The following is a 26,258-nucleotide window of genomic DNA, read 5'->3' on the forward strand; positions in this document are numbered from 1 at the left end:
AAAGATAATTTGATATAATAGTTTGTCTTAAATTTAATTCAACTAGTCAGGTTTTTTAACCTGCATCTTTTAGTTATTGTTCCTAGTACATACCATACAGACTAGGAGGCGGTTTGTTATTCAGAGACAAGCGGGTTTATAGAGCAAATGAACCACTTGCAGGATTTTCTGCTGCCTTACCGTGCCCTAATTCACGTGGAGCATCTTACGACACTTGCAGTTCTAGGGCTTTTGATTTCTCTCCCAGAAGTTGGTATCAGACCTTTCATTTTTGAACCTTGAGGCATTTCAGCAAGAACCCCCTTCAAGTTTGTGGTTAAAGAGCAGGACATCCCACTTCTGTTTGCCTGGTAAGGTGATGCACAAGCTGGACAAAGTTCTTTCGGCTACATGGACATGAACAACTGAAAGCCCCCAAGACTTCAGACACCTTGGAGAGGATTTGGTGGCCCTTTCCCATGGGTTCACTTCTTAAGCAATAGGAGCTCATGATGTAGGGGCTTCCATGGATGTGAGGGCTGCAGTATTTTGGATGCACTGAGCATTTCTGAGTCTTATCATTGGTAATGCTCTTGGGGCTGTATTTCTTGGAGATGGTTAACCCCAGTGTCATGCCTGGTTCCCGCTGTGGAAGAATTACCCTGCTTTGTGTTCAAATTCCTCCTGTGGTCTTGGGGCTCTCTGTTGAGCTGTCCTGGAGAGCTCCAGTGCTTCAGCTGACTTTCAGGGCAAAGGGGAGGCTGCTTTGGTGAAGGTGATGGCTTTTTATGCCTGAAATACATCATATCGTATCACACCTTGTCACAGAACGGTTTGGGTTGAAAGGGACCGTTAAAGGCCATCTGGTCCAACCCTCCCTGCAAGGAGCAGGGACATAACTTATATCCCTAATGGAAGGACAGCAGTTGTATGTGGCCTGTTGTCAGAAGGAGGATATTGAAGAGAGACCCTGACATTTTCTTCCATAGACAAACAGATTACCATCTCCTCTTGTCAGAGGGAGGAAAGCAGCATGATACAAACATATGTTTGTAAAAGGGCACATAGATATATATGTATGTGCACGCACACGTAGGCATGTATTTACATATATGTGAAGATATATATGTGTATATATTTTGGGGTGTGTAAGAATTTGGTGCTTGAAAATATTTTATAAGTTTTGGATTTGTTTTTAACTTACTGAGTGCGGACTGTACTGCAGTGAAGGAAAGACCCAAGGTGCTCTCTGTGTAACGTTATCCCCTTGCAGATGGAGACAACAGAGAGCTGCAGTTTATGGAGCAGTGCTGGGGAAGCACTCCGGAGTGCAGCCCAGGGGCTCAGATACTTCCCTGAGTTTCTTTGCTTTTATTGTTGGCATGACGTAGGGAGGGAGAGGAGGACAGCAATTGGAAAGATTGCTGTAGAGGAGAGTAAAATCAGTGAAGTTCACTGCCTGTGTTTTGAAAGGAAAATGCATACTTCTATACATGACTACTTTTTTTTTTTTTTTTTTCCCCTCGCCAAAATTGCTCATGTTCCAGCTCAATCTGAGGCATGGACAGTTAAGTAAAAAAAAGTTGAGGCCAGATTTCATTTACTTCAGCATATTCTGCTTCTGAAAGCCCATGTTTGTGTTGTCTGTAAGAACAGTGAATTTTCGTGATACCTGGGTCACAAGGGTTAAATTGTACATAACATTTTTCTAGGTGTTGCTTCTGGTCTTGTCTTCCTTTACATGCCTTTCAGCTCATGTTTTGGGTACAAGACCTTGATATCAGGTTATGGTAGATGTTGTTGTTCCTTCTTAGGGCCAGGAATGGTATCGAAGGAAAAAGGCATCAAAGGAAAAAGGCAGCTTCAGTGGTTTTGGATTGAGCCCTGTCTGTTGTGAACATCATACGATGAAGAGGTGCTGTGGCATAGTATGCCCGTGCTGTAACACATATGCACAAAGGGAGGAAAGTAGAGATTAGAGGAGATGGGCGTCTCTGAATTTCTGAGGGCTTGAGCAGTAGTAGTGTTTCTACAGTATTTGCTTCCATTGCTGTAAAAACCTGCATTTTTGACCTAACGTACAATCCTTAGGCTGCTGGTTTTGATGACACTAATAATATACTGGGATTCAGAAAGACGAGGAGAAGCTCTTCAGCAGGGCCTTTTGCGGTAGGACGAGGAGTAATGGTTTTAAACTAGAAGGAGGTAGATTCAGACTGAACATAAGGAAGAAATGTTTTATGCTGAGGGTGGTGAGGCACTGTCCCGGGTTGCCCAGAGAGGCGGTGGATGCCCCGTCCCTGGAAACATTCCAGGCCAGGTTGGCCGGGGCTGTGAGCAACCTGATCTGGTTGGGGATGTCCCTGCTCCTTGCAGGGGGGTTGGACTGGATGGGCTTTAAAGGTTCTTTCCCACTTAAACCATTCCATGATTTTATGATTTACTATGTTTCTTGTGGTCTTTTTGTGAATATCTACTGCAGACTACAGTCAACTCTCTGATCTGCCAACAAAGCTGTGCGTACTTTGCTGTCAACTAGAGTAAGGAACTGACCCAGTTGTCTTTTATATTGTTCTTGCTGAGGTTTTCTGGACTTCAAAAAAGAAAAGGGCAAGTTGTTTTGTTTGTTAAGACTGGACCAATTTCCTGGTTCTTTCCTGATAAACTGCTGTCAATGTGATGGGATTCAGGAGCAGGATGGAGAAGCCAGTGAAGAGGAGAAAAGAACCCCCTGTCATCAAACCATCACCTCAGGCACAGGATTCTTGGTTAGAGCAGTTCTCATGCTACTTCTTTTACTAGTTGTTTAATAAGCTTTATTATTAAGTGTTTTTTTCATAGTAGCAATGACTTGTTTTTAAATACTACACTTTGGTCAAGTTGTCCTTGACAAAACAGAAAAAAAATCCGGTTTTTTTAATGCTTTCTTGTGTTCAATGAAAGTACATTTTCCAAAATTTTCAACACACAGGAAAACTAATAAGAAAATAATTAAGATATTTGCTTGTTCCAGTTCAAATCAAGACAAATATCTGAAGTAAACTTATCAATTATTTTCTTTGTAATTTTATTACAGCCTGATGTAATTTTTTAAATCATAGACTCTTAACAGCATAACTGGAGGCATGCTAACTTCACTTGAAAAGCAGCGCATCAGACCTGCCGTTGGAGCTACTATCTTCACAAATGGTTGCTTTTTAAGGATTCCAGTGTTGTGTATGATTTTTGAGCACTTCAATGCTTGTTGTTCTACAGCTGCTAACGAGAGATTCTCCTTAGCTATTTCTAGGAAGGGAGGGAATGGAGAAAAGGAGAGTAAATTTTGAATTTTGGCAAGCTTATATCAGAGGTTCAGAATTTTCTTGATGATGTAAGAAAAAAAAATTTCTTGGTGCAAAAATTCAGGGAAAAAATTGAATGTCGGAATAGTTCTAGATTCGGATAGTTTTGGATTGAAATAGTTTGGCATGCATCATTGCTTGGGTCTGTATTTGGATACATAGGTTTTGGTTTGTTTTCTCAATTTATTTCAGCATCATCTAATGCAACAGAGGGACAAGGGATTTTATGGCAGTGGGAGCCCGAACTCTTGTTTACTGGTGGTGTGCATGAAGGCTTGGTAGTTAAATGAAAACTCCTTGGAGCACATTTTGAGAATCACTCAGCACCAGGGTAGGGGTCACTGTTCTGAGCACCTCATGCTGCTGTCTGCTGGGAGTTCTTGCTACCATCCATGACGGTTTTACCCACAGCTTTCAGTTGCTTTAAGGGAATAGTGTTAACAGAAAATAGCATAGGTAAGGTGATCGCTGGCCATGTAGGAAAGATTCTAAAATTCACTTTAGCTTAACTTTTTCTTATACTGTATAAATTTTGGCTATTAAAAAATGCATTTTTCCATCCAGGTGAAGCTTAAATGTGTTAGGAAAAATTCTAAAAATAATCCCACTTAGTGCAAATATCTTTGATTATGTCACGTATAGGAGTGTCACTTAACCAGCACTTTGATGGCGGAGAAATTTTGTCAGTGATAGAAGCAATGTAGGGTAGTGTTAGAGTTTTCATGTTTACAAATGTAGTCCTGTGAAGATATGAAGAGCCATCCTTAACTCCCCGTTCCAAATCTGCCATTTCAGTGTTAGATAAGGTATAGAAATAAATTAATGTGGACAATCCAAAGGGAAAAATTTGAATAATATGAATGCAGTGAGCTATATGTGTGTGTGTATGTGTGTGTGTGTGTATATATATATATATATAAAGTCTGCAGTAGCAAAGCCTGGTGGTACTGGGAGAGTCCCCGATCAGAGCTGACTCTTTTCCTGGCTCCTTACAAATCCAGTTAAATCTACCTGCTGTGCGGAGCTGTTGTTACACGGAGCCTTGGAATTCTGTGAATGCTGGTGAGGTTTTTCTCTCATCTTACTAATGAGAATGAAAATTTGCATTTAAGTGATGAGATTTCTATATGTTTCTTTTCCTTGTCAGTTTGTGCTCCATAATGGGCTAAATGAAGTCCAGTATTTAGATTCTTCTTTGATTTACCCTTGGTTTATAGGGTAAATAGAAAGCAGCTGTTTGTTTAAGCATCTAATTCTTGAAACTCCTAGGCCCCTCAAGCGTCATCTGGAAATAATGTAGCTTGTAAAACAAAGCTAAGAAGAAAAAGCAATGTTTGTTTTATGTGGGATCAATGACTTTGGTTGGGGTCCTTCTAATTCGGCCATTATGAGGGCTATTAAAAAGCAGTATTACAAAAGTGGTTTCAGCAAAAAGAATTTTTTTGTAACTTGTATCTTGTTATTACAGTTGATTATATTCAAAGCTGCAAGTACTTCATAAATAGTCCTTCATTTTAGTTTCTGCAACAGAGAACCAACCTAATCTCCCTCCTCTACGAGGGTAGATGTTAAAAGGTTCCCCTATTTCATTTAGTCCCTGGGATGAAGTTGTCTTTTATAAATAAGGTCTCCATAGTTGTCTTAAAAATTTGGGATTGCTAAAGGGTAAGTAAGATAAGGTCTGTGAACTGCAGTATTAACTTTCTCTTAAACATAGGGAAACAAATCTGAAATCTATAAACTTTCTGGATTCTGTTACATTATGGTGGATGAAAGATGATAGTACCAGTTGGAAGTCAGCCATATTTTCGGTATATGCAGTTCAGTCATGGCCTTGCTAAACAACTAAAGCAAAATTAATGTTCTAGAAATCCATAAAATTAACAGCTGTAAACTAAAATATTTTGTCTGTGGTATTCATCTACCATTGCATTGTTATATAAACCCTGTTCTGTCCTTTTCAGGGCACTGTACAGTTTTTTCATGTAATAATTTAGTATTTCACATAAGGTTATGGGATCTTGTGATACAGACATATTTTTACAAAGGATGACATGCAAAAAAGTTAATATTTTTAGCCTATCCAGCATGTAGCAAACAAATATCTCACTTACTGTCAACAGGAGCAATATTTGAAATGTAAATAAATGTTGTGATGTTTTAGAGTCATATAATACATTCTCTGCATACATATCTGATTTTTAAAATGATCTAAAGAGCTGGTTTAATGCAGAACTCTACCACCAGACATAAGTGTTTTCCTGTTAGTGTGTGCCATCATGAAGAAATAGGAAGTCTTCCCTGCGATCATCTGATGACTCTAGTAACAATGCAAAAATGAAATTAAATCCACTTCCAAATAAACTGGTCAGTCGTAATGGAGTTAGCGTGATGCGATTAACGTTGTTTAGCTGGTAGTCTGTAAAAATACTGCTTAGCAGTAACTGCTGTGAATGTACGAAATGTGTATGAGTTGTTTAGCTGCAGAACTGAACATGCCGTTTGCAGAACGGGAAATTTTTAGCAAATTGAATCAAGCCTCCTGATTGAGATATGTCCATACTTGAGAAAAATGGAAGGGGGGATGCTAAGTTAGTTTATTTTGTCAAAATGCTTGTTCAGAGCTCAGAAGCCACCGACTTTTCACCAGAAGCACTGCCTAGGTCTCTTTCTTACTCTTTTTGTCTATATTTCCTTCCCTTTTTATACGTCACTAACTCAGTAAGATGGGGTTTTTTTTAATTGCATTAGCCACGCATTGTTAATAGTCTAAAAAACTTCATTTTTTGTGTCAATTCTTAGATCCTTTTGTTGTCTAGTTTAATAAACTTTAAATGATTATACAATAATTTTTTTTTAGAATGTTGTTTACTGAAGGTAATATATGGTAAACCAATACCGTATTTCAAGGTTTTTGTATGGTGTGTGAATTCTAGCAATTTAAGTTGCATTTAATAGGAGAATCGCCTTGTTTTGCACTAAATTACCTTCTTTTTGATTACTCAGAGTTGATGGCTCATGAGCAGAAGTGACATTTTCAATATCAGGTTATTCTTGGGTGTGCCTGTCTCCAGTATTGAGCCAGAGGCCTATAAATACATTTTCTAAATATTAGTCATACCTTCTTTCAGATGAATTATATTTTAGTTTAAAGAATATTACTCCTACCTATTCCCTCTATTTTTGTGTCATCAAAAAATAGCAATTTCAGAATAGACTGAAATAACCAACCTAACCCAAGTGTAAAGCAAGCTTTTATGTTGAGTAATAGCCAAATTCTGCAGTTCTGTCTGAATTCTTTGTTTGTTCTAACCTTGAGAGGAATTGGAAACTTTCCTGAGAAAATGCTGCACAAATTGTCCTTGAACAGAAAGAACTATCCTAAAATCCTGTAATAAAGATGAAGGTCCCTGCTCCTTGCAGGGGGGTTGGACTAGATGACCTTTGAAGGTCCCTTCCAACCCTAACCATTCTATGATTCTATGATTCTAAGTTCACTCTCTTTAAACTTCCATGTGTTAGAGTTATTTGCAATTGGTCTTTACATAATTGTTTTTATTAATATTGCTTGTGGTTGATGAATTTTTGGGCAAACGTATTGAAGAACATCAAGTTGATGTTCTTCAAAAAGATATTCCTCTTCCATCCCTCAGGAGCTCACAAAAGTCTCGTTGGTGTCTGGTATTTGTGTTACATAGACTGCATTAAGCCTTTTTTCACTTAGAAATTCTCAATATTTGTGAAAATAAGGGTGAAAATTAATGGATTTTTTTTTTTTTTAGAGAATGTTTAGTGTGGCAGCAGCGTCTTAGGATCACCCACTTGGGAATGTTTTATTCTTCAGGTTTATGAGACATGAGAACAAATTTGAAGAAGTAGGAAGAACTTCTGACATGAGCAATACAAAGACCTAGTAAAGTCTTTTAAAAAGCCGGTTATTTTGGTCATTGCACGCATTTTAAGACAGCCAAACATGAACATCAGATTTCTTTACTTGTTTTCCTCCTTTTTGTAGTTACATAGGTTTAGGGCATTGTAATTATTTTGCAATAAAGGGTATAAATTACAACATTAGTTTGCATTTTTGTGCTCAAAAGACATGTCATTGGTAAGAACACTTAAACAGCTGTCCTTAAAAGAGAAGATGCTTAAGCTAAAGAAGTTGTGAGAGCTTGTTTTAGAAATGGATGAGCACTATCTCAGGGTCCCTTCACACCTCCCCAGATTAAACAGTAGACTTTTATGTGCTGATTTTTTTACTGTGCATCTACTTATGTTCCCTTTGAAGAGCCAACAAGCTGGTGCCATACCAGGATTTTAGAAGAGCTTGAGGTGTGATACAACATAAGCTGTAGATAAAATATGTGATAAACTAAGATTAAACCTTCAGAAACCTCTCTGTGAATACTGTTTACTACCACCTTGTAAGCCAACATTTGCTCAGTTCAAACTAATGACAAATTTTTAAGTGCTTGGATGAAAAAAGTAACAGTACTGATCTTCCGAAGCATCCTTCTTTGTGATTTGGTCTTTAGACGTTTTTCCTGCTGCCTCCTTCACACGAGTGAGTTGTTCAGAGCTTTTGAGGAGAAGCTGATTGCTCTGCATGGTTTGGCTTTGTCAGACCTCCATAGACAAACAGAAAAACCCAGGGCAGTAGCTCTCCAAAGAGTGGGATTTATTTTTGTAGCTGCTATGCATTTCAACAATGTAGTAAAACAAACTTTTAGTGTTCCTAAAGCAAGGTTTTGATTGAAAAATGTAGTGCTTAAAAAGCAGAAGTATGTTACCATATGTTATAAACATCTCAGTAATTCTTTTTTTAAACTTGCAGCCATATAAAGTAAAGGAAATGGATGCAGAAGGAAGTCTGTTCAGACCCTTTTAGACTGTTTGGTACTAAATACTTAATTGGAATTGGAATCTTTTTACGCTAGTTTTTCTATATAAGATATTAGTGAAACATGAGAACTTTTTGATGTTTCACCTTCTATTTCCAAATTCTTCTCTTCATATTTTACAGGGACACTTACAGACTAACTAGTGAGGTTTTATAACTCTTCTAGTTGTTTAAAAAAAATAAAAAGCCTCTCCATTTATATTGAAGGGTAGTAAATCTTTATGGGGGGAAGCATAAGAGATCTGTAGATTCCTCCATTGTGGATATTTATGATTTGGAATTGGAAAGACAGCCGGAGAAAATAAGAGAAATAAAGCTAAATCAAGGTGTAGTGATTTTGAACAAGGTAAGAGGAAGATTGTGTGCTTCAGACTGTGGATAAAATCGTGCATTAAATTGTTCACCTCTCAAATCGCTGCTCAAATTGATCTGAACAGAAACATGAAGTTAAAACAGGACCATTTTTGACCTCTACAGAGCCACAGTTATTTCACTTGTGTCCGAGTTACAGAAGCATGGTCTCGTCAACTTAAAATTTACCTTCTTGGAGAGATATTATCACCGTGAACAACAGATCGAACTGTCTCGCTGAGGGCAATTCTCCCACTAATGACTGGTGTTAATATTGCCTGTAAAGTCATGTAACTGCTGTTCATTGGCCATGTGGGTGGCCAGGGAATGGAATGATGGGGTGAAGGACAGGAGAATATTTTTAAAGAGTCAGATAAGATTGAAAAACAGTCTTGGTATGAAGTGAAAAAGTAAAAGTCTTGGAGAAGAAAAATAATTGATATAGGTAGAAATTAAAAGCCAAAAATACCCTGGTAGGGCTGGTTCCTCTCCTGCTGTGCGTAAGAAACATCACATGGAGAAAAATAAGTTACTTACTGAAAATCAATTTCCTCATCACCTGGCCTGAAAAGCGGCATTAAAGAAATGTAGAATAATTTTAGTTTTGTTTATCCCTTTTGACAGTGGTGGATTCTTGTTCTTTCTGAAATAACTTTGTAAGAAAGCTGTCAAAACACATAAAGAGTGTATTTAGAAGAAACAGAAATCTAGAAGACTCCATTTTTCATGTTTATTGAATGCTATAAAGTCACCCTAATATTTTTCACAGACATAATTGGAAAGATAAACTTTTATTTCCTTTTCATGTAACTAGCAATTCTCTTAAGCTTCTTGTTTCTTTGTAGTTCAGGGACTAAGCGAGATAGAGGAATACATTGCACATTCCGTATGCTAGATCAGTTTTTATAAGTAGGAGTTCTTCCACAGAATTGATTAATTACAGAAGTGATGACCCAGAAATCGGACAGATAGTATCGATTCTTTACATACTATGAGTTAGATACAAACATGATGTTTAAAGAACTCTGTGTGATAATAGTTACGTGAACTTGTAATTAAATTGAATTTCAACACATATACATTGGGATAAGGGGAGTCCATGCTTTCAGTCTGCCTGGCTTTTGATGCTTTCACCCTGCAGTTTTAATTGTAAAGCAACAGCAAGAGAAGTTTTGGATTAACGCATAACTAAATACTTTTTTTTTTTAATACCAACATCTTCTGATATTTTTCAAGGGGAAAATAATCAAATAAACAAGTAAAACCAACAATAACAACAACAACAACAACAAAAAAAAAACCAAAAAGCTCCTGGTCATATTCTACCTCTGTTTTCTGCCAGTGAAACACCAAACATAAAGCCGTTTCAGGGAAGTATCTTTTAAAACATTCATAAAGAGAAAAGACTCTAATATAGAACTGTTATTTAATCCTCCTCCCCAGCGCTGTTGGGAGATGTCTGTGATTGCCTTCAGTACTCTGAAAAAAAAAGTTGAGGCAAGTAAGATACAGGGTTTTTTATCGCCCTTCAGATATGTTCCTGGAATGTGGTGGAGGTTTTCCAGAACTGCTCTTCTACGTATTTAGGCTTGAGCCCAAGCCGGGTGAGCTGTGACCTGCCACTGAAATACATGACATCTTTCTCAATACACTCTGCTCTGCTGCATTTTTCTTGATATCAAGCTGGTACGGCATGTACAGAGACTGTTCCACTCCAGCATTTGTGTGCGTACTAACCCACACTCTTGACATTAAAGAAGCTATTTACTAATAACAAAAACCAATCATCCTATTTGAGAGAAGAGGAGATGGATTGTAACAGTGCAGGTTAGATTTAATGTTTTAATTGCAATAGGAATCGAAATCTTAAGTATGTGTCTTCCGTCCAGATGCAACTGGATGGAGCATGGATGTTGTATTTCCTAAGTGCAGGTCTTTAAGCTGCTCACCAGCTTATCCTGCTTGCTTAGAAATCAGTTGCGTACTCAATCCAGGGCAAAAAAAATATTATCTGAACAAGTGATGACAAGTTTTCCCATTCCCACACAAATCTTTTAGATTTTGATAAATCAAGACGATAGGAAGAGCTGTTTCACATTCCCGTGGGAAAAAGCTTCATTGAACTTTTCTGAAATATAAAATTATTTTTCCACAATAAACTTGTCGTTTTACCTTGTGGTGTACTCTGTTAATTAGAATTAATTAGAAAACTCAGCTTAATTTATAGGTAAGCAATCAGGACTTTGGTGAGGAACAGTTGATGGATGTACAATATACAATATACACAAGAGTTTCTCTGTCTTTCAAATGCAGTGATCTATCGTCTTGCTCATGTCTGTCACTGCTGTGCTTTATGAACCAGACTACTTAAAATTATGTTTTATCCCAAAATAGATGAGACTTCATAAATATTTTGGCAAAATTTATTTGTTTGGATAATGTAGGTTTTTTGCCCATATTTCTATCACAAGTGTTTTTCTTCAGCATTTGAAAAAATGTCGTCTGTTGCTTATAGTTCATTTTGGAACGGGTACCTGTGCACATAGGCTATTTTCTATGAGTTTTGGGTTTTCCAAGTCTCAGTTAAATGTTCATTTTTTGGTGTTCACGCTACAGCTGCTGTGTCCTTGCAGACCATTTGGCAGGAAGTGGAGCAGTGGTCATCATCTGCTCTGTTTATCAGAATTGATGCAGTGTCCAGGGGAATGCACTTGAAAAATAAGATGGAATGTAGTAAAAACAACATTTAATCTAAAAGTTACTCCATTTATTTGGTTTGCCTGCTATCAGCTCTCAAAAGACTGTTTCTCGTGTCCTTCCTATTTGCATTTTGTTCAGCTGGAGAGAGCAGTTCTTCAAATTTGGTTATAAAGATTTTTCAGGCCAGTCTTAGTAGAATAAATGATACTACTACCGGAGTGACTAGTTTTGAAGAGCTGGTAGGGTAAGAGGAAAACAAATAAAAACACTTTATTATACTTTATTATATTTTTAAGGGCTTATGTAGTCCTTTAGACTGCAAACCACTTCAAATACCAATAATGCAGTTTTTCTTTTAATATACTCAGTTTCTCACTTCTTTGTTTATCTATCCCCTTTAATTTTCAACATACTTAACAACACTGAAAGAATTAGGATGATTATAGTACGTCTGCCAAGTGGTCTCAGAAAGAGTTGTATTTCTGAATTACTTTTCTAATCATGCTACTATATCTTAATTGATCAGAAGAAATAAAAGCACTCCTCATGATTTACCTTCAGCTCTGCGGTAAAATGATGACTGTAAAGCAACATATTCCTGCTCGCAAAAGTTTGGGAATCATGAACCGTGACCTCCTATCAAGGGTCTTTTATCTGTAACCTGACATTTTTTATCGTGCACTGCTAGTATTTAAGTAGCTACAACATGCAAAGGATACTGCACCCTCATAAAAATAATTTCTGTGTGCACGTTGTCACATTCTGTGTGAACAACAATGGGTTAAATCAACATTTTTTATATTACTATTTTCAAACATGGCAAATATTGTCAGGAGGCAGTTTACAGGGGGGGTTTTTTTCCTATTTTGGGGTGATTTTTTATTAATGTCTGAACTCAATTTACCTTTGCAGTGAATTTTCTCATTTGAGGAGGAGTGTTACACTGCTGAGGCACAGGAGGAGTGCTAGGTGGCCTCAGCAGTAACACCGCTTGCCTCACCTCCTTGACGTTCCCCAAATTGTAATGACGGAAATGGCTGCTCTGTGAAATCTTTTTGACTTTCTTATGCCTCCCACAGAAACATCAATAGCAGTTTTCACCCTCAGGGCAAGAATACAGAACTTCTTGGCTGCTGAGTGTGTGGAGAGTAGCACTGACTTTTCCCACTGATATCCTGTGTGTCATCAGGACACAAGATCTTCTGCTTGTATAGTGTGGAAATGATGGAAACTTGATGCAATCCGTGTTGATTATTGAGGACTTGGATTCTGCAGTCTCGCTTGTGGTATTTCCTCTATTAAGTGGGGTCAAAATTATTCAGAGTTGTACTTTCAGTGAAAGAAGACTGTCATAGTTCCAAGGCAATGATGGCTTTCAAGTGTCACGGGAAAGATGCTGAACTGCAGTATCTAATGAGTGAGGAACCAGTGGAGAACTTCTGACTTCAGCTTCTGTGCAGCTGACAGCTTTAGTGAGGGATTGATATTTATTCAGTTAGTGTTGATACTTTCTCAATTAAAATTGCTTAGACATTGAAGATAGGTCTGCAAAATCTGTAGCACTGAGTGATTTTCTTGAATGACGGCAGTTGGTTCATTGGAAATACACTCTTTGATGTATATATATTTTGCAGTGAGTGTCATAGTTGTTACTGCTGCACCAAGGATGAAGAAAATACTTGATAATGTAGTCAGAGATGATGCTGGGACTATAAGCTACCGATGGATAAATTACATTCCTATAACTGTGGTGTGCTGTATGAAGAAAAGTTTGGGAGGTGTGTAGAAAACTGTTTGGTTTAAATTGCTAATTGGTCCTCTTCCTGTCTTTTTGCAAGATGAAGTGTTTCTCCATCTTATTCGTCTTCATAATAGAACGAAGGCCTTCTGTACTTCAGTTGAACATCACATAGGATAAAAAGGATAAGAACGCATTCCAAACAAGCATTAAAGATATGTTGAGGATTCTTAAGTGTGGACTTAAGTACATACTAAAATACAAACATCAGTGTGTGTGTTAGCAACCGTACCCTCCCACAAAACTACAAAGCTGTTTCCTGTTTGGAGGACCACTTGCTTCAAAGAGGTTCATAAAAAGTCGTCTTTAAGGAATACACGTTTAGGTCTAAAGATTTCGTCAAGTAGCACTTACATATTAAATGCAAAAATGTGAAACTTTGTGAGTGTTATGTAAGACCTGTCATGCACGTTAAAAAAAAAAAAAAAATAGGAAGTGTCAAAGTTTCGGTTCCTGTAGCAGTAATTACTGCATAACACCTCCGAACAGTTTTGCTGGTGACATTTTACAGCTCAGCCGCATGTGTGGTGCTGGAATCAGGAATTTTTTCAGTCAGGTAACATCTTTAAAGTCCTTGAATTCTGCGCTAGGTAGATGGGTTCCATTAATTAAAGCTTGTGTCATGGTGATCTATTTACCTTTGTATAGTGGAGTTTGGGTTGCATATGGAACTTGTCCTTTCCTGTTCTACTGGTCAAGCTAAACAAAATCTTCCCGTACTTCCAGGGAATATTGCATGGTTTCAAGGAGAAATAGAGAATTCTCCATTTCCTTTCAGCAGCAGGAAAACTTCATTATTGTTTCAAGCATGATTTGAGAAAAATACAGATTCACAGTTTCAGCTTCGGTTTTCTTAGTATGAACCTTGTCATTTTCTTAGCGACAGTTGCCTTGCCGGTTTTGTGGGGCCTTAGAAAATGATCGAGTTTAGTTCCCCTAAATAGTATTTGCACTTTGTTGTCACGATTGCATGTAGTTTGGAAATAGCGTGTTCTTGCATGAACAGTGTTGGATTCCCTAGCTGGTGACTGTCAGGTATTTTGGGCACTGTGGTCCCCTTATGCTGGAGCTTCTTGGTGGGCTTGGACTGGCCTCTGAAGCTTTGAAAGATAGCAAGTGTGTGGATGGAAGAAGAAACAGATTTATATTTTCTTGGTCGGTGGCTACTGAAGTCAAACCCTGTGGCAAACCAGTCTTTGGAGGATCGAAGCAGGTGGGTTTGGTACCTTGGCAGGTAATGTTTGGCGTGTTTTCCCTTGGAACAGACTGCTCCCAGGCTTTTCTCTGGAGCAAGACACACCGCCACGGCGCTTCCTCTAGCGTAGCCTTGTCGCAGGCTGTCCTGGAGGTTTACGTCCTGCAATTTTCCACTTAATACCTACCTTCCCACAATTCAACTTTATGGCCAGAAGTTATCTGAGTTTGACATACAACAACCGGAGAGTATATGCCAGTAAAAAAAGATAAAGATAAGATTTCTGTCATCAAAGGCTTGGATTTGAAGTTCATTTGTGCATTGAGTGCAAGAGCAGCCTTCGTGTGGGCTTCCTTCTTTCCCCCTGCTCTTCCACTCCTTTGGCAGAAAGAGTTTGTTTTGTTGAAGGTTTTATTTTCTGCTAAAAATGCAGGAAATTCAGACAGCTCTCTTGGAAGCTCCCCAGAGCTAATACAAACAAGATACATATGCTTCTCTTAAAGTAACTAAAAATAAAGTAAATGATTTGAAACTATTTAACTGTAGAAATTCCCTTGTAAAGAGGAAAGGGAAGTTTACATCATTATAATTGTGAATGCTGTTAAATTATGTTATCAAGGTGAAATTCCCTGGAGTGTCAACTTCTCTCTTCCATACAAAAGAATACATCACTCTGGAGTTTATAATAGCTGCGTTACAGGCAGGAGTGGAAGAGCTAACTACTGAATGTCCAAAACCATAATCACTTGAGATATTCCTTAGCATCTATAAAGGTAGCTGTAAAAAAATTTAGTGGAAAATGAACTGAAGCTGCCCGTTCATCTAGACTTCTGGATGCGGCTGATGGATCTGGAACAGTTCACCTAATTTTTCCTCCTTGTTTCTCCCTGGTAAAAAGGAGAGTGGCAGGAGCTGTCTGGGGTTATTTTGGCATTCTTAGTCTTAAGTATGTGGTACGTGTATCCTTTTGTTTTCCATTGTTGATAAAATTGCCTTTAAAGTTGTATCTGCGTCATGAAGGAAGTAGTTGTTTACAACCACAAGTTTTTATGTTTGTCAATTATATTTTGGGGAGAGGTAATCTCACTGAAAATATTACACTTCAAGAATTACAGTGAGGCATCACGGATAAGGGCTCAGAATGAAGAAACGCCGTAATTAAGGTTGCATGTGCAACCTTCACCCTCACCTTTCCTCTGCCCATTCCTTCATCCAAATGGTAGCCTTCGGCCTCAGACCTGAGGGTGGGTGATCCCCACCGCATGGATGCAGCAGCACAAAGGTGTTGGCGGGCAGGCACTAAAGCCCTGCCTGGCACGCCCAGTGCCGTACCCGCTGCTTGCTGCACCTTCCTCTGACTCTTCCTCCATGCTGCCTGGCTGGGAGAGGAGGACTGGGCTCGCAAAGGGAGGCAAAGGCAGCGAATGACCTTGAGGGGGCAGTCAGAGCGAACCGGGAAAGTGGAAAGTCAGAGGTGGTTTTTGCTGCTTGAATTGTGGAGTTGCTAGGAAGGAAATAAAGGAACTGAAGCTCGCTTCTTTACAGCTTTTGCATACCGTTTGCACTCCCCACTCCACCGGAGAGGGGCCTGCAGCGTCAGTAACTGTGGACTAAAGCCACCGAGCTTCAACGGAAAGGAATTTGTGCTTTTTGCAAGTTCAGATGTCAAGGCATCCTGTTAACACAGCAGCAAGATACCACTTGCTAAAAAACATTCATTGTCATAAGCAGTAAGTTCACAATTGTGTTTGGACATGTTTTTTGTCAGCCTGCATTTCCATCATGTATTTATTTTGCTATCACAGGTGACACTTCCACTTAATTTCATCAGGTTTATTTAGATTAAGACTTCACTACAGCGTGCCTTTCTTTTTTTTGTTGTTTTTTTTTTTTTTGGTTTTTTTTTTTGGTTTTTTTTTGGTTTTTACCCTGTTTACATTGTACGGTTGTAGCATATTGCATCACCCATCCCTACTGGGGTTCTGTGTTTTTAGGCAGATAAGCTTCTTCCTGCTCAGATTGTGGTAACTGTATAACTACCTTTTTGATAGCATTTGTCGTCATGCCGTTTCAACAGGCAGAAACCTCTAGCAGTTATTTAGCACGGTGAGAAATGGGGCTTTTCCAGTAGGCAGTAGTGTCTTAGATATATACACGTGTTGTCGTATACTGCATGGCACCATTTGTATGGATCTTGCCATAAAGGAAAACTTGCCGTGTTAGGTCTCTGATTTTTAAAATGTTGCAAATTAGTCCTGGTTAGGCTCACAATTATTTGTTGTTTTGGATGGTGAGCTATACATCAAGGTAAAAAGGAAAAAACAATTGCATTTAAGTCAATTCTGGCTTTTAAATAAATGTATAATCATATTATTCTATATTATTATTATTCTGTGATGCTATATTATAATACATCATGTGGACACGGTTTGACAGTTACGTTTGGGCACTAATGTTGTTTAGAATCATAGAACAGAATCACAGAATGGTTTGGGTTGGAAGGGACCATTAAGGCCCACCCAGTCCAACCCCCCTGCCAGGAGCAGGGACATCTCCAACCAGATCAGGTTGCTCACAGCCCCAGCCAACCTGGCCTGGAATGTTTCCAGGGATGGGGCGTCCACCACCTCTCTGGGCAACCTGGGCCAGTGCTCCACCACCCTCAATGTAAAATAAATATTCCTTATATCTAGTCTGAATCTCCCCTCTTTTAGTTTAAAACTGTTACCCCTTGTCCTGTTGCTACAGGTCCTACTGAAGAGTCTGTCCCCATCTTTCTTAGAAGCCCCCTTTAAGGATTGAAAGGCTAAATTTTTATCCTAAGGAAGACTGTAACTATTTCATTCCACCCTGAAATCAAAACTTCAGTATTTCCTTGAATTCAGCTGTGCCATCACTGCTGGTAGCTGGCAATTGAATGGTGAACCCAGCTCAAGTGCATGACTGTGATGGCATGCTGCAGCTGAGTGTCTAGCAGAGCCTTGCCATTTTTCTGGGTAGATGGTCAAAAATGCAGAGTGTCGTTAAGAAATCTCTCACCATCCAGCTCGTACCCCTGCTATGAAATACCCTGGGTACCACCCAGAACCGAGGCAGAGCTCAACTTACAGCCTGTACCCAGGACTGAGGGTCAAAAGATGAGCTGGGCTCAAGTGAGGGTCTTCTATGCAGCTAGGAGCCGAAACAGGAACAGGAGCACGCAAATCGGGTGGGGATCCATCTTGTGTGGTAGCCAAAGGCTGGATGAAGTGAACACCGGGTTGCTGAGATGGCAGGCTGCAGTTGCAGAGCAAATGGCTTCAGCGAGACTGCCAGACTACATCGTGAAAGACAGCCTGATGTCCACCCTTGCGTAGAAGTGTCTCTTCATAACGTCACAAGTGACTGCAATTCTGGTTTTCAAATTATTATTACTTTCCATGTAAACTAGCGTAGGAGGAAAGAAAATAGAGAGCAGAATAATTTTGTCTCTTTTTTATTAGACAGTACAAGTCATGAGGGGTGGTTAAGGAGAATTAACCTGAATGACACCCCTTTTTCTCCTAAGAGTTATTAACATTTAGAGGCTGGAGATCTGCATTCGTTCGTAACAGAACTTTTAAAACTAGTTCTCTATTATAAAATTAAAATTAATTTAATGTGGAATTAAATTAAAAGAGCACTCAGAATGTTCTGATGTAAGAACCAGAAGGTAGGTACCATAAATTAAGCACGTTTTTGGTGATGCTGAGTTCTCGCATCCTCCACTGACATTGATTCAACTGCTCTGGTTTTTGGTGGGAAACCATGCCTGTCAGGAACCAAACTGAGCACCTGCCTGGGGTTTGTTGTTTAGGCTGCTTGACTTCTCTGGTATTTTATAAGCCATATACTTTTCAACTGTTTTTACACATCAGTGTCTTTCCAGCTGTAAGTATTGAATACTCTGGAAGTCTTTGCCCAGGAAGATGTCACGCTAATTATTAATTATGTGGCAGTAAGGAAAGGAACAGTCTTCCAGGATGGTGGGAGATGAGAACATCCAGCTCTGCCCGTAGTTTGCCTTGGCTCTGCGCGTTTGTGTGTCCCTTGCTAGTGTTTATCAAACTCAAATTACTTTTCCTCCAGATAACGTTCTCATTCCTGTGCTCATCGTGTTTTCCTGTGCGTCCTCTCGGCTTGTTTCCATTCCCTTTTCTCTGGCATTATCACTCGTTTGTTCCTTTTTCTTTTACCAAAAGAGACCCAGACTACTCCGAACTGTACCTGGATCTCTTGTAGCTGGCACTACCTGGTTTGTTCCTTGTGCAACTAGAACATGACCAAGCATCTGGCTTTTTGCCTTGAAAATGAAAATCTTTGCCAAAAAACTACCATATTTAATTCCTATCCTGAGAAGGAACCATGAGGTGTTTACCTAGGATCACCTGCAGAAATGTTAGTGCGATGGATATAATTATTTCTGTGGGCATAAACAAAAAAAAAAAGGAGAGGAAGGACTGATATCGGTATCAGCAGAGGCAGCTGAGCCCTGTTTCATAAAGAAATACTATAATAGCTTTAAATTCTTGAGTTTGTCAATTATCAGCAATAGGAAAATGCCGTTACTTTTAACTTCTTTATATGTACTGTTTAATAGATTGAAACCTCTCTACCTATCCTCCCCCAAAGTCAATATTTGGCTTTTTTTTTGTATAACAGCCAATTCGATCAAAAAAATCTTCTCACAAGATTGCTGTGGATGATGCGGTAGTCCTTGTCTTGGCCATACACATTCTGCATTTCAGCTGGGTTCAGCTGGTCTGAAAAGGAATACACAGGGTGATAAACTTCTCTTCAACTGCAAAATGTTTTTGTAATCTTATTTATATCTGTTGCGACGCCGTGTCTAGATGCAGAGGGGCCGGAGCTCGATACTGGTGATACAGAGCAACAAAAGCACACAGCATTTTATCAGCTCTTGCAGCATTTCTCCATTGTCTCTTCCAAATGCTGTCCTTGGCATTCTGCTTGTTTTTTCCTGTTTTGAAAACTTTTAAGCCTTTACAAATGCTTTAATCGCTAATTATAGGAGCGTGCAGCTCTCCAAATAACATATAGGCAATACTGGGATTTAGTCCCACTTCTGTCTTTTACGAAACTTGTTCTTCTTATAATTTTTTTTTTTTTTTGTATAGTCAGTTTTGGGTAAAAATTTTCACTGTAGCTCCTGGATTTCTTCATTTGAGTCCCAGATTCTTCACGTGCAACACCATGGCTGAAAAATAGATGGTTGGTTCTGTCCATCAGCTTCTAAAAACTTGATATGTAATTACTGAACAATAAGCTCTGGTAACTTTTAATTGTTTGAAGCTGCCCAATGACAGAGTCTGCCTTTTCTTGAAATAACGTGTTTGGAGATGGTTAGCAACACTTTCTGTTAAAACCAGCTGTATGCCTGGTTTTTAAGGTGAATATATGTTATTTAAAAGTATTACATTTTTGAAAAGCAGTTGTGTGGCTTCTTACCTTTCTGGTTCAATCCTGAATCATGTTTCCACAAAAGTAGTGTATTTTGTATTTTAGGATAGCGTCTCAGCCACAAGGTCATCCTGCTGCACTGGGGAGAGAATTACGCTGATTCTCAGAGCTTTTTAAAAGCCACCATAATGTATTCTGAATTAAATCCGAGTTGGTAGGCCAGTACCACGCCCCAGATGAGTTAGCCAGGTCTGGATTTTTCTTCAGATCCCAGCTGAAGCAATTATTTCCAGTTTTGTCTAATATTTTGCATTATTACGTAACTGGGATGCTATTTCCCAGCAGGCTAACTAGGAAACTACACACAGAGGAGCCACTTGGGTTTTGAATGTAAAGATTATTTCTGTGATAGAAGAACGTGATCCCATGGACAGACTAAGTAGCTGCGGTGGTCAGTTTTGTAAGGGTTTCTGCCAACTTTGTTAGCTACATTACAGTGGTAATTCAGGTGACTGAGGCAAAGTCATTGAAAAACAGGATATCCTCATGTTTGGGGGAAAAAAAAAAAATTCTGTAACCTCCACAGTCAGTCAGACACCATTGCTGCAGAAGGAAATTTAATTGTGGTGTGTGCACCAGATATTGTTCTTTGAACAAGAATTTCAGAAGGCTTTAATCGCTTAAATCTCCTGGGTACATGCAGACGACGAGGGGTGTGGATAACCAGATCAGAGTGCTGCTGCATTTCGGCAGCAGTGTGAGGATGGGCACTCCCTTCTCCGTGGTCCTCAGCGCCGTGGAAGCGATGGAGGAGCAGGGCTGTATGAGTCTAACCGGGGCAACAACAAGCTCTTCTGCCATGGTAAGAGCTTGTATTTGAGAAGTGACGATTCCTACAACGCTGCCTTAGAACAGAAAATAACTCAGCTAGGTACAGATAGACTGGCAGTCCAGCCAAAGGCTGTTGCAAGTACAGTCTCGTTATGAGGTATTTAGGTGCCTTATGATAACTCAGAAAATGACTGCTCTGCAGGCAGTCGGCAAAAGAAAATGCCAGCGGTTTCAGTGTTTGGACTAAGCAGAACTCCTCAAGCTGGTTTAGTATGATTTATGCTCTTGCCAGACCTGTGAAGTCTCACAGTCCAGTGCTTGATGTGGTGGAGAGACCTAACGATATGAAAAAAAGTAGATTTGCCTTCCCCGCCCCCCCCCCCCCCCCGTCCCAAGGGAGGACAGAGAGCTCTCCAGTCTGACCCCTGATATGCAAGCCAAGGAGAGAAGTCCAGAGGGCTAGCAGGTGTTCACATGCCAGCTTGTTCAGCCTAGAAAGTTTGAGTTCCAAAATGATCAGGAATGGCTTCTCAAAGGCATTGACAAGATGAGAAGGATTTTTTTTTTTTTTTTTTCATTTATGATGCTTATTCTTCAATGCCAAAAAAATTGCAAAAATAACGCCAAGGACAAATCTGGAGAACGGTGGCAGATGTTCAAGGTGCAGTGGGTTTTGACCCAGTCAGTTTTCCCTCTCCTATCTATGCTTTTCTCTTTCACTAGCCACTTTTTGTTTTTCTGTTTTTTTTCTCTTTCGTTCTCCCTATCCCTCCCCTGCAACCAGAGGCTTAACAGAAAATGTAATAAATTAAATGGATGCTGAAGTGCTTTGACTTAGTCTTTTCAGCCCTTCCAATGCTAAGTTCACTTAACCCATAGTCAATTTGCCTGCTTACAATATGTTGATGCTTTTTGGCATGAGAAAACGGCTCCTGTTGAGAGAATTAAGCTGTGAGGATGAATAATAGTGCAATGCATTTTGGTTAAAATTTCAGTTATTACAGGGAAAAACAGATCTCTTTCCAGTTACAGGCATGCCAGCTTTGCTCACCATTGAGATGTTCACCGGCTAATAGCCCCATTAATAATAATTACCTGTGCTCTGTCTTTTTGATGTAATATATTTTGCAGTGGAGAAGGGCACACTAACCTTTTATTCCTCTCTTAAAGGCGCAAGACCTGAATGTGATCGAGGAAGTGATCCGAATGATGTTGGAGATCATCAACTCCTGCCTGACAAATTCTCTTCATCACAACCCAAATTTGGTGTACGCACTGCTTTACAAGCGGGATCTGTTTGAACAGTTTCAAACTCACCCTTCCTTCCAGGACATAATGCAAAATATAGATCTGGTGAGTGCTACATTATTTAAAGGATGCTTACACGTTGTTATTTGATCTCTTTATCCTTTTGAAAGGTGGAAAATCTTCATCATCTCTATCAGTTTCTTTTAGAAAGGATTAAAATGTTGAGTTTCTCTCCCTTATTTTCTGGGCCTCCACTGTGGCTGCTTCTGGGCAACAGGGAGATTTGGGATGTCTGTGGTAAGGAATTCCCAACCTGTTACATGTCTTTCACTCCCCTAAGGAAGAACAGCATCGGCTTCTCTTAACTGCCCCTTGTTAGGAACTTGGCTTTTAGGAAAGAAAAAGCAGATTTTCATCGCCATCCAATCTTTTTCTTTTCTCTTACTGCCATCGCCAGCCTAGTAGTGATTACAGGGAATTTTTTTTAAATAGCTAAGAGCACGCGTTCAGCTGCCTTATTTCCTGGGCTGTATCTGAGTGTGTGTTGCTTTCACCTGCAAAGTGTGTCTCCACAGCAATCCCTTTGGGTAAGTAAGCATTTTAGGAAAAAAAAAAACAAAGAAAAGAAAAACAAAAAAAAAAAACACCCAAAAAATCAAAATAAAATAGCAGTGGATCAACACAGCTGTTACCAGTGTGGGTCCCCATGAAGTATGGCTTTGGAAAACAGTTTGTTGTTAGTTAATTACTGCCGCATCTGATAGTGGCTTTCATGTTCATATTGAGAAGCTGAGTGATGATTCCTGCTCGAAAAGAACAAATTTTAAGTGCAAGAAATATTTCTCTGTCCTCCAGTCAATATTTGCTGAGCTGAGCAATGCTTGAAGTCACACTGTGACCACTGGATGCAAAATACTGGAAGGGGAGACTGAACAGGGTGCTGAATTTCTTGCTGCAGTGAATAACACATTTATTCAGTGTGAATAGAAATCTGCTGAGGTTCTGTTTTGATCTGCTTTTATTTTAAAGTATTACAGAAGGTTGACCGGTTCCTGATGATCCACAAAGGAAAGTAATTTTAAATGTCGAACTGAAATCCTGCTCCCTACCTATCCCTTCCTCTTCTGGTCTCATTTTATATTTTCTGATCATGCAAGAGCTTGGAGAGCAGAGGCTTCAGAGCTCAAACTCTCCAAACTTTTGGCAGCTGCAGACTACAGCCAGCACGATGGTGCCTTGGATGATTAGGACAAGATGTCTTCAAGTTGTGTACAGAGAGGATATGGTGCAGTAGAGATAAGTGTATTCTTCATTCCTGAGCGAGATGGGGACCTTTTCTGGCTACTTGTCCAGATCCAGGAAGATCAGTGGTGATCAGATCCTTCTGTATGACAGCCCTGTGCCTCCCACAGATAGCAGCATGTCCTTTCCTTTGTAACACTTAAATGTAGTTTTTTCTCAACAATTTAAACAATTCCTCCCCAAAACTATTTAATATTAGGTTACAGCATAATGCCACTTACATTCAGAAACTATTAAAAGCTTTCCAAGGTAGCATGTTGAATTTTTAAATAGCTCCTTTGTTAGAGAAGCGAGGATGTCAAAAGAAGATTTTTTTTTTTTTTTTAATGTACCTGTCACCAACTGCGAAGTGGTAAGAACTGTCAGGCTTGCAGATCTGAATAAAAGATTGGATTCAGCTGACTCCTCTTCTACCCTGTCACGTCCTCCAGCTCATGCATAGTATTGACAGCGCTACCGTCTTGTACAGAACCAGTCTGTCTTGTGTGCTGCAGCCAGAATCATAGAATCATTTAGGTTGGAAAAGACCTAACTTAAGTACAACTCTTAACGCAGCACTGCCAAGTCCACCACTAAACCATGTCCCTAAGCACCACCTCTACACATCTTTTAAATACCTCCAGGGATGGGGACTCCACAGGCTGCCTGGGCAGCCTGTTCCAGTGCCTGACCACTCTTTCAGTAAAGAAATTGTTCCTAATATCCAGTCTAAACCTCCCCTGCCACAACCTGAGGTTGTTTCATCTCCTCCTATCGCTTGTTACTTGGGAAGAGAGACCAGCACCCACCTCCCCACACCCTCCTTTCAGGCAGTTGTAGAGAGCTGTAAGGTCACCCCTCAGCCCCCTCTTCTCCAGACTGAACAACCCCAGTTCCCTCAGCCGCTCCTCATCAGACTGGCGCTCCAGACCCCTCACCAGCTTCATCGCCCTTCTCTGGACACACTCCAGCACCTCAACGTCCTTCTTGTACTGAGGGGCCCAAAACTGCACGCAGTATTCGAGGGGCAGCCTCACCAGTGCTGAGTACAAGGGGACAATCAGTTCCATAGTCTTGCTGGCCACACTGTTCCTGATACAAGCCAGGATGCTGTTGGCCTTCTTGGCCACCTGGGCACACTGTTGGCTCAAGGCCAGGTTGAACGGGGCTCTGAGCAACCTGATGTGGTTGGAGATGTCCCTGCTTCTTGCAGGGGGCTTGGACTGGGTGGCCTTTGAAGGTCCCTTCTAACCCAAATCATTCTATGATTCTGTATTCAGCTGACACCATGGAAGAAATTCTAGAGAGAAGGAAGAGCTGTAGAAAACAGGACCTCTGAGGTCAAATAGAGTGGTTCCTGATTAGCCACAGGAAGGCTAAAGGTGGTGTGATATTTTTTCAAATAGAACACTGCTGTGAAGGGGAAGGGAATAACCCGTTTCACATACTTGTGGATTTGCAGGTCGTAAGGAAAGGCTTTCTTATGTTAATAATAACTAAGCGCTGTGGTAGGTTTCCAGGGACTTCAACATTGTGGATCTCTGGATAGCAGACATTTGGCAGGATGACACTGGGGCAGGAGACAGAGCAGAACATGTCTGTAGGCACACGTGAATATGGGAATGGCTCTGCAGCTCCACCAGCTACTCAGACCAGAGCGGCAATTCCCCAGGTTAGCTGTGGGACAGACTTCACAGTAACTAAGGACTTTGTCTCAGGTTTTGAACCACTCAGGTTACTTTGGCGATAACATGTGATCTCAGTGTGCTTCGTCACTGAGGCAGAAAGATGGGTACATGTTTAAGGGTCATCAGTGTATAGAACACTTTTTTATTGAACATTATTTATCTGCCTCTGGGTTTTTATAACTAAGCTAAAAATCACCATTGCCAGCTGATTGGGAACATATGGGAACAGTTAATGCTGTACAGAAGAAACTGAAATCAAAATACCTTCTGTTTCCTATTAATTTACTTTTCATTTTAGAAAGTCGTCTTAATAGGAGATTGTGCATGTTGTTTAGCTAAGTGGGATAGTCTTCCTCTGGATGGTGAACAAAGAGGAACGCTGTGGTTCCTGTTCTGGCCTCCTGCAGAAATGTTTCAGCTGTGAACTATCTATCTGCCTCTGTTTCAGAGGTGGTCTGTAATTTGGGCAGCAACCTCAGATGTGTCAAGAATTTGGTGGAGACTCTTCATTAGTAATTCCTAAAGAGGAGTTTGGTTCTTGGCCATCGTGAGAGCTCATTGGCTTTCATTACTTTCGTATTTCCTATAAGCCAGTGATAGATACCGTGTGGTTGAACAGGCTTAACTAGGAGCTGATAGAATTTTGTTTACAAAGTAGTCTGATAAAAATCAGGAGGTCGGGAGCAATGATTTAGGGATGCAAAAGATCCGATTGATGTGATTCCCTACTAGGAATGTTATTCTCTGAAGACATTTGCCTGCTAGATTTTAAAATCTGTTGAGATGGCTGGGTTCTGGCACAGCAACTTCTGTTTCAAGACCTGCAGAACTTGCAGTGAATGTGAGAACTGATCTTTCATGGTTTTCCTTAAAATGCCCATAGAAAAACTTTGATCCTGCTAATTACTAGAGTCTGGCTAAATACTTCAAGTGATTTTTTTTTTTTTTTCTCTCCACTCCTACCCACTTTCTTTGCTAGATGTGGGGAGATGAGAAGAGCTGAGTACCTTGAAAAGTTCATGTGTCTTTGAACATGCTCCTAGTTTCAAGGTGAATCTGAAAAACTGCAGTACTTCAAGTTTGCTGATAAACCTTTTGTGTTTCTCCTACTATTGAATCGCTTGAAGCTGTTGCGTCCCTTCTTAAATCAGTGAGGGTTAGCTTTGCCTCACTTGTGCTCCAGGACAGAGGGTACGACTGTCAGCCCCTGAACATAGCTGTGATTTATGTTTTCCTAAGGAAGCTACTTAGCTAAAGTGCTAATCCTGCGGTACTTTATGACAAGAGGTTTGTTTTCTCCTTTTCTTCTCCTTTCAGTGTGCCGTCAATACAGCGTGTTACTCTACCAGGGGTAAATGCAGCTGGAAATGTAAAATAGCCAGTGTCAAAATGTACCTCTTTCGCTTTTCATTACTTTACGAAGGGAAAAAAAAAAGATGAAAAAGGGATCAGAACTTTTTCATTTGGTGCCAAGTTGTATTTTTTTCTCTTTTGCAGAGTTAACCTT

General features: G+C 39.9%; 1 protein-coding gene across 5 annotated transcripts in view; it reads left to right on the forward strand.

Moving 5' to 3' along the window:
* DYM (dymeclin) overlaps positions 1 to 26,258 on the forward strand; it is a 211,006-nt gene that overhangs the window by 147,507 nt on the left and 37,241 nt on the right. For all 5 annotated transcript variants that reach the window (XM_086770006.1, XM_086770005.1, XM_086770007.1 and 2 more), the window contains one exon: positions 21,705 to 21,887. In XM_086770006.1, the coding sequence (XP_086626132.1) occupies positions 21,705 to 21,887 (183 nt within the window). The remainder of the gene's footprint in view (positions 1 to 21,704; positions 21,888 to 26,258) is intronic.

This window comes from Chlamydotis macqueenii, chromosome Z (genome assembly GCF_036417535.1).
Source record: "Chlamydotis macqueenii isolate bChlMac1 chromosome Z, bChlMac1.mat, whole genome shotgun sequence".
NCBI lineage: Eukaryota > Metazoa > Chordata > Aves > Otidiformes > Otididae > Chlamydotis > Chlamydotis macqueenii.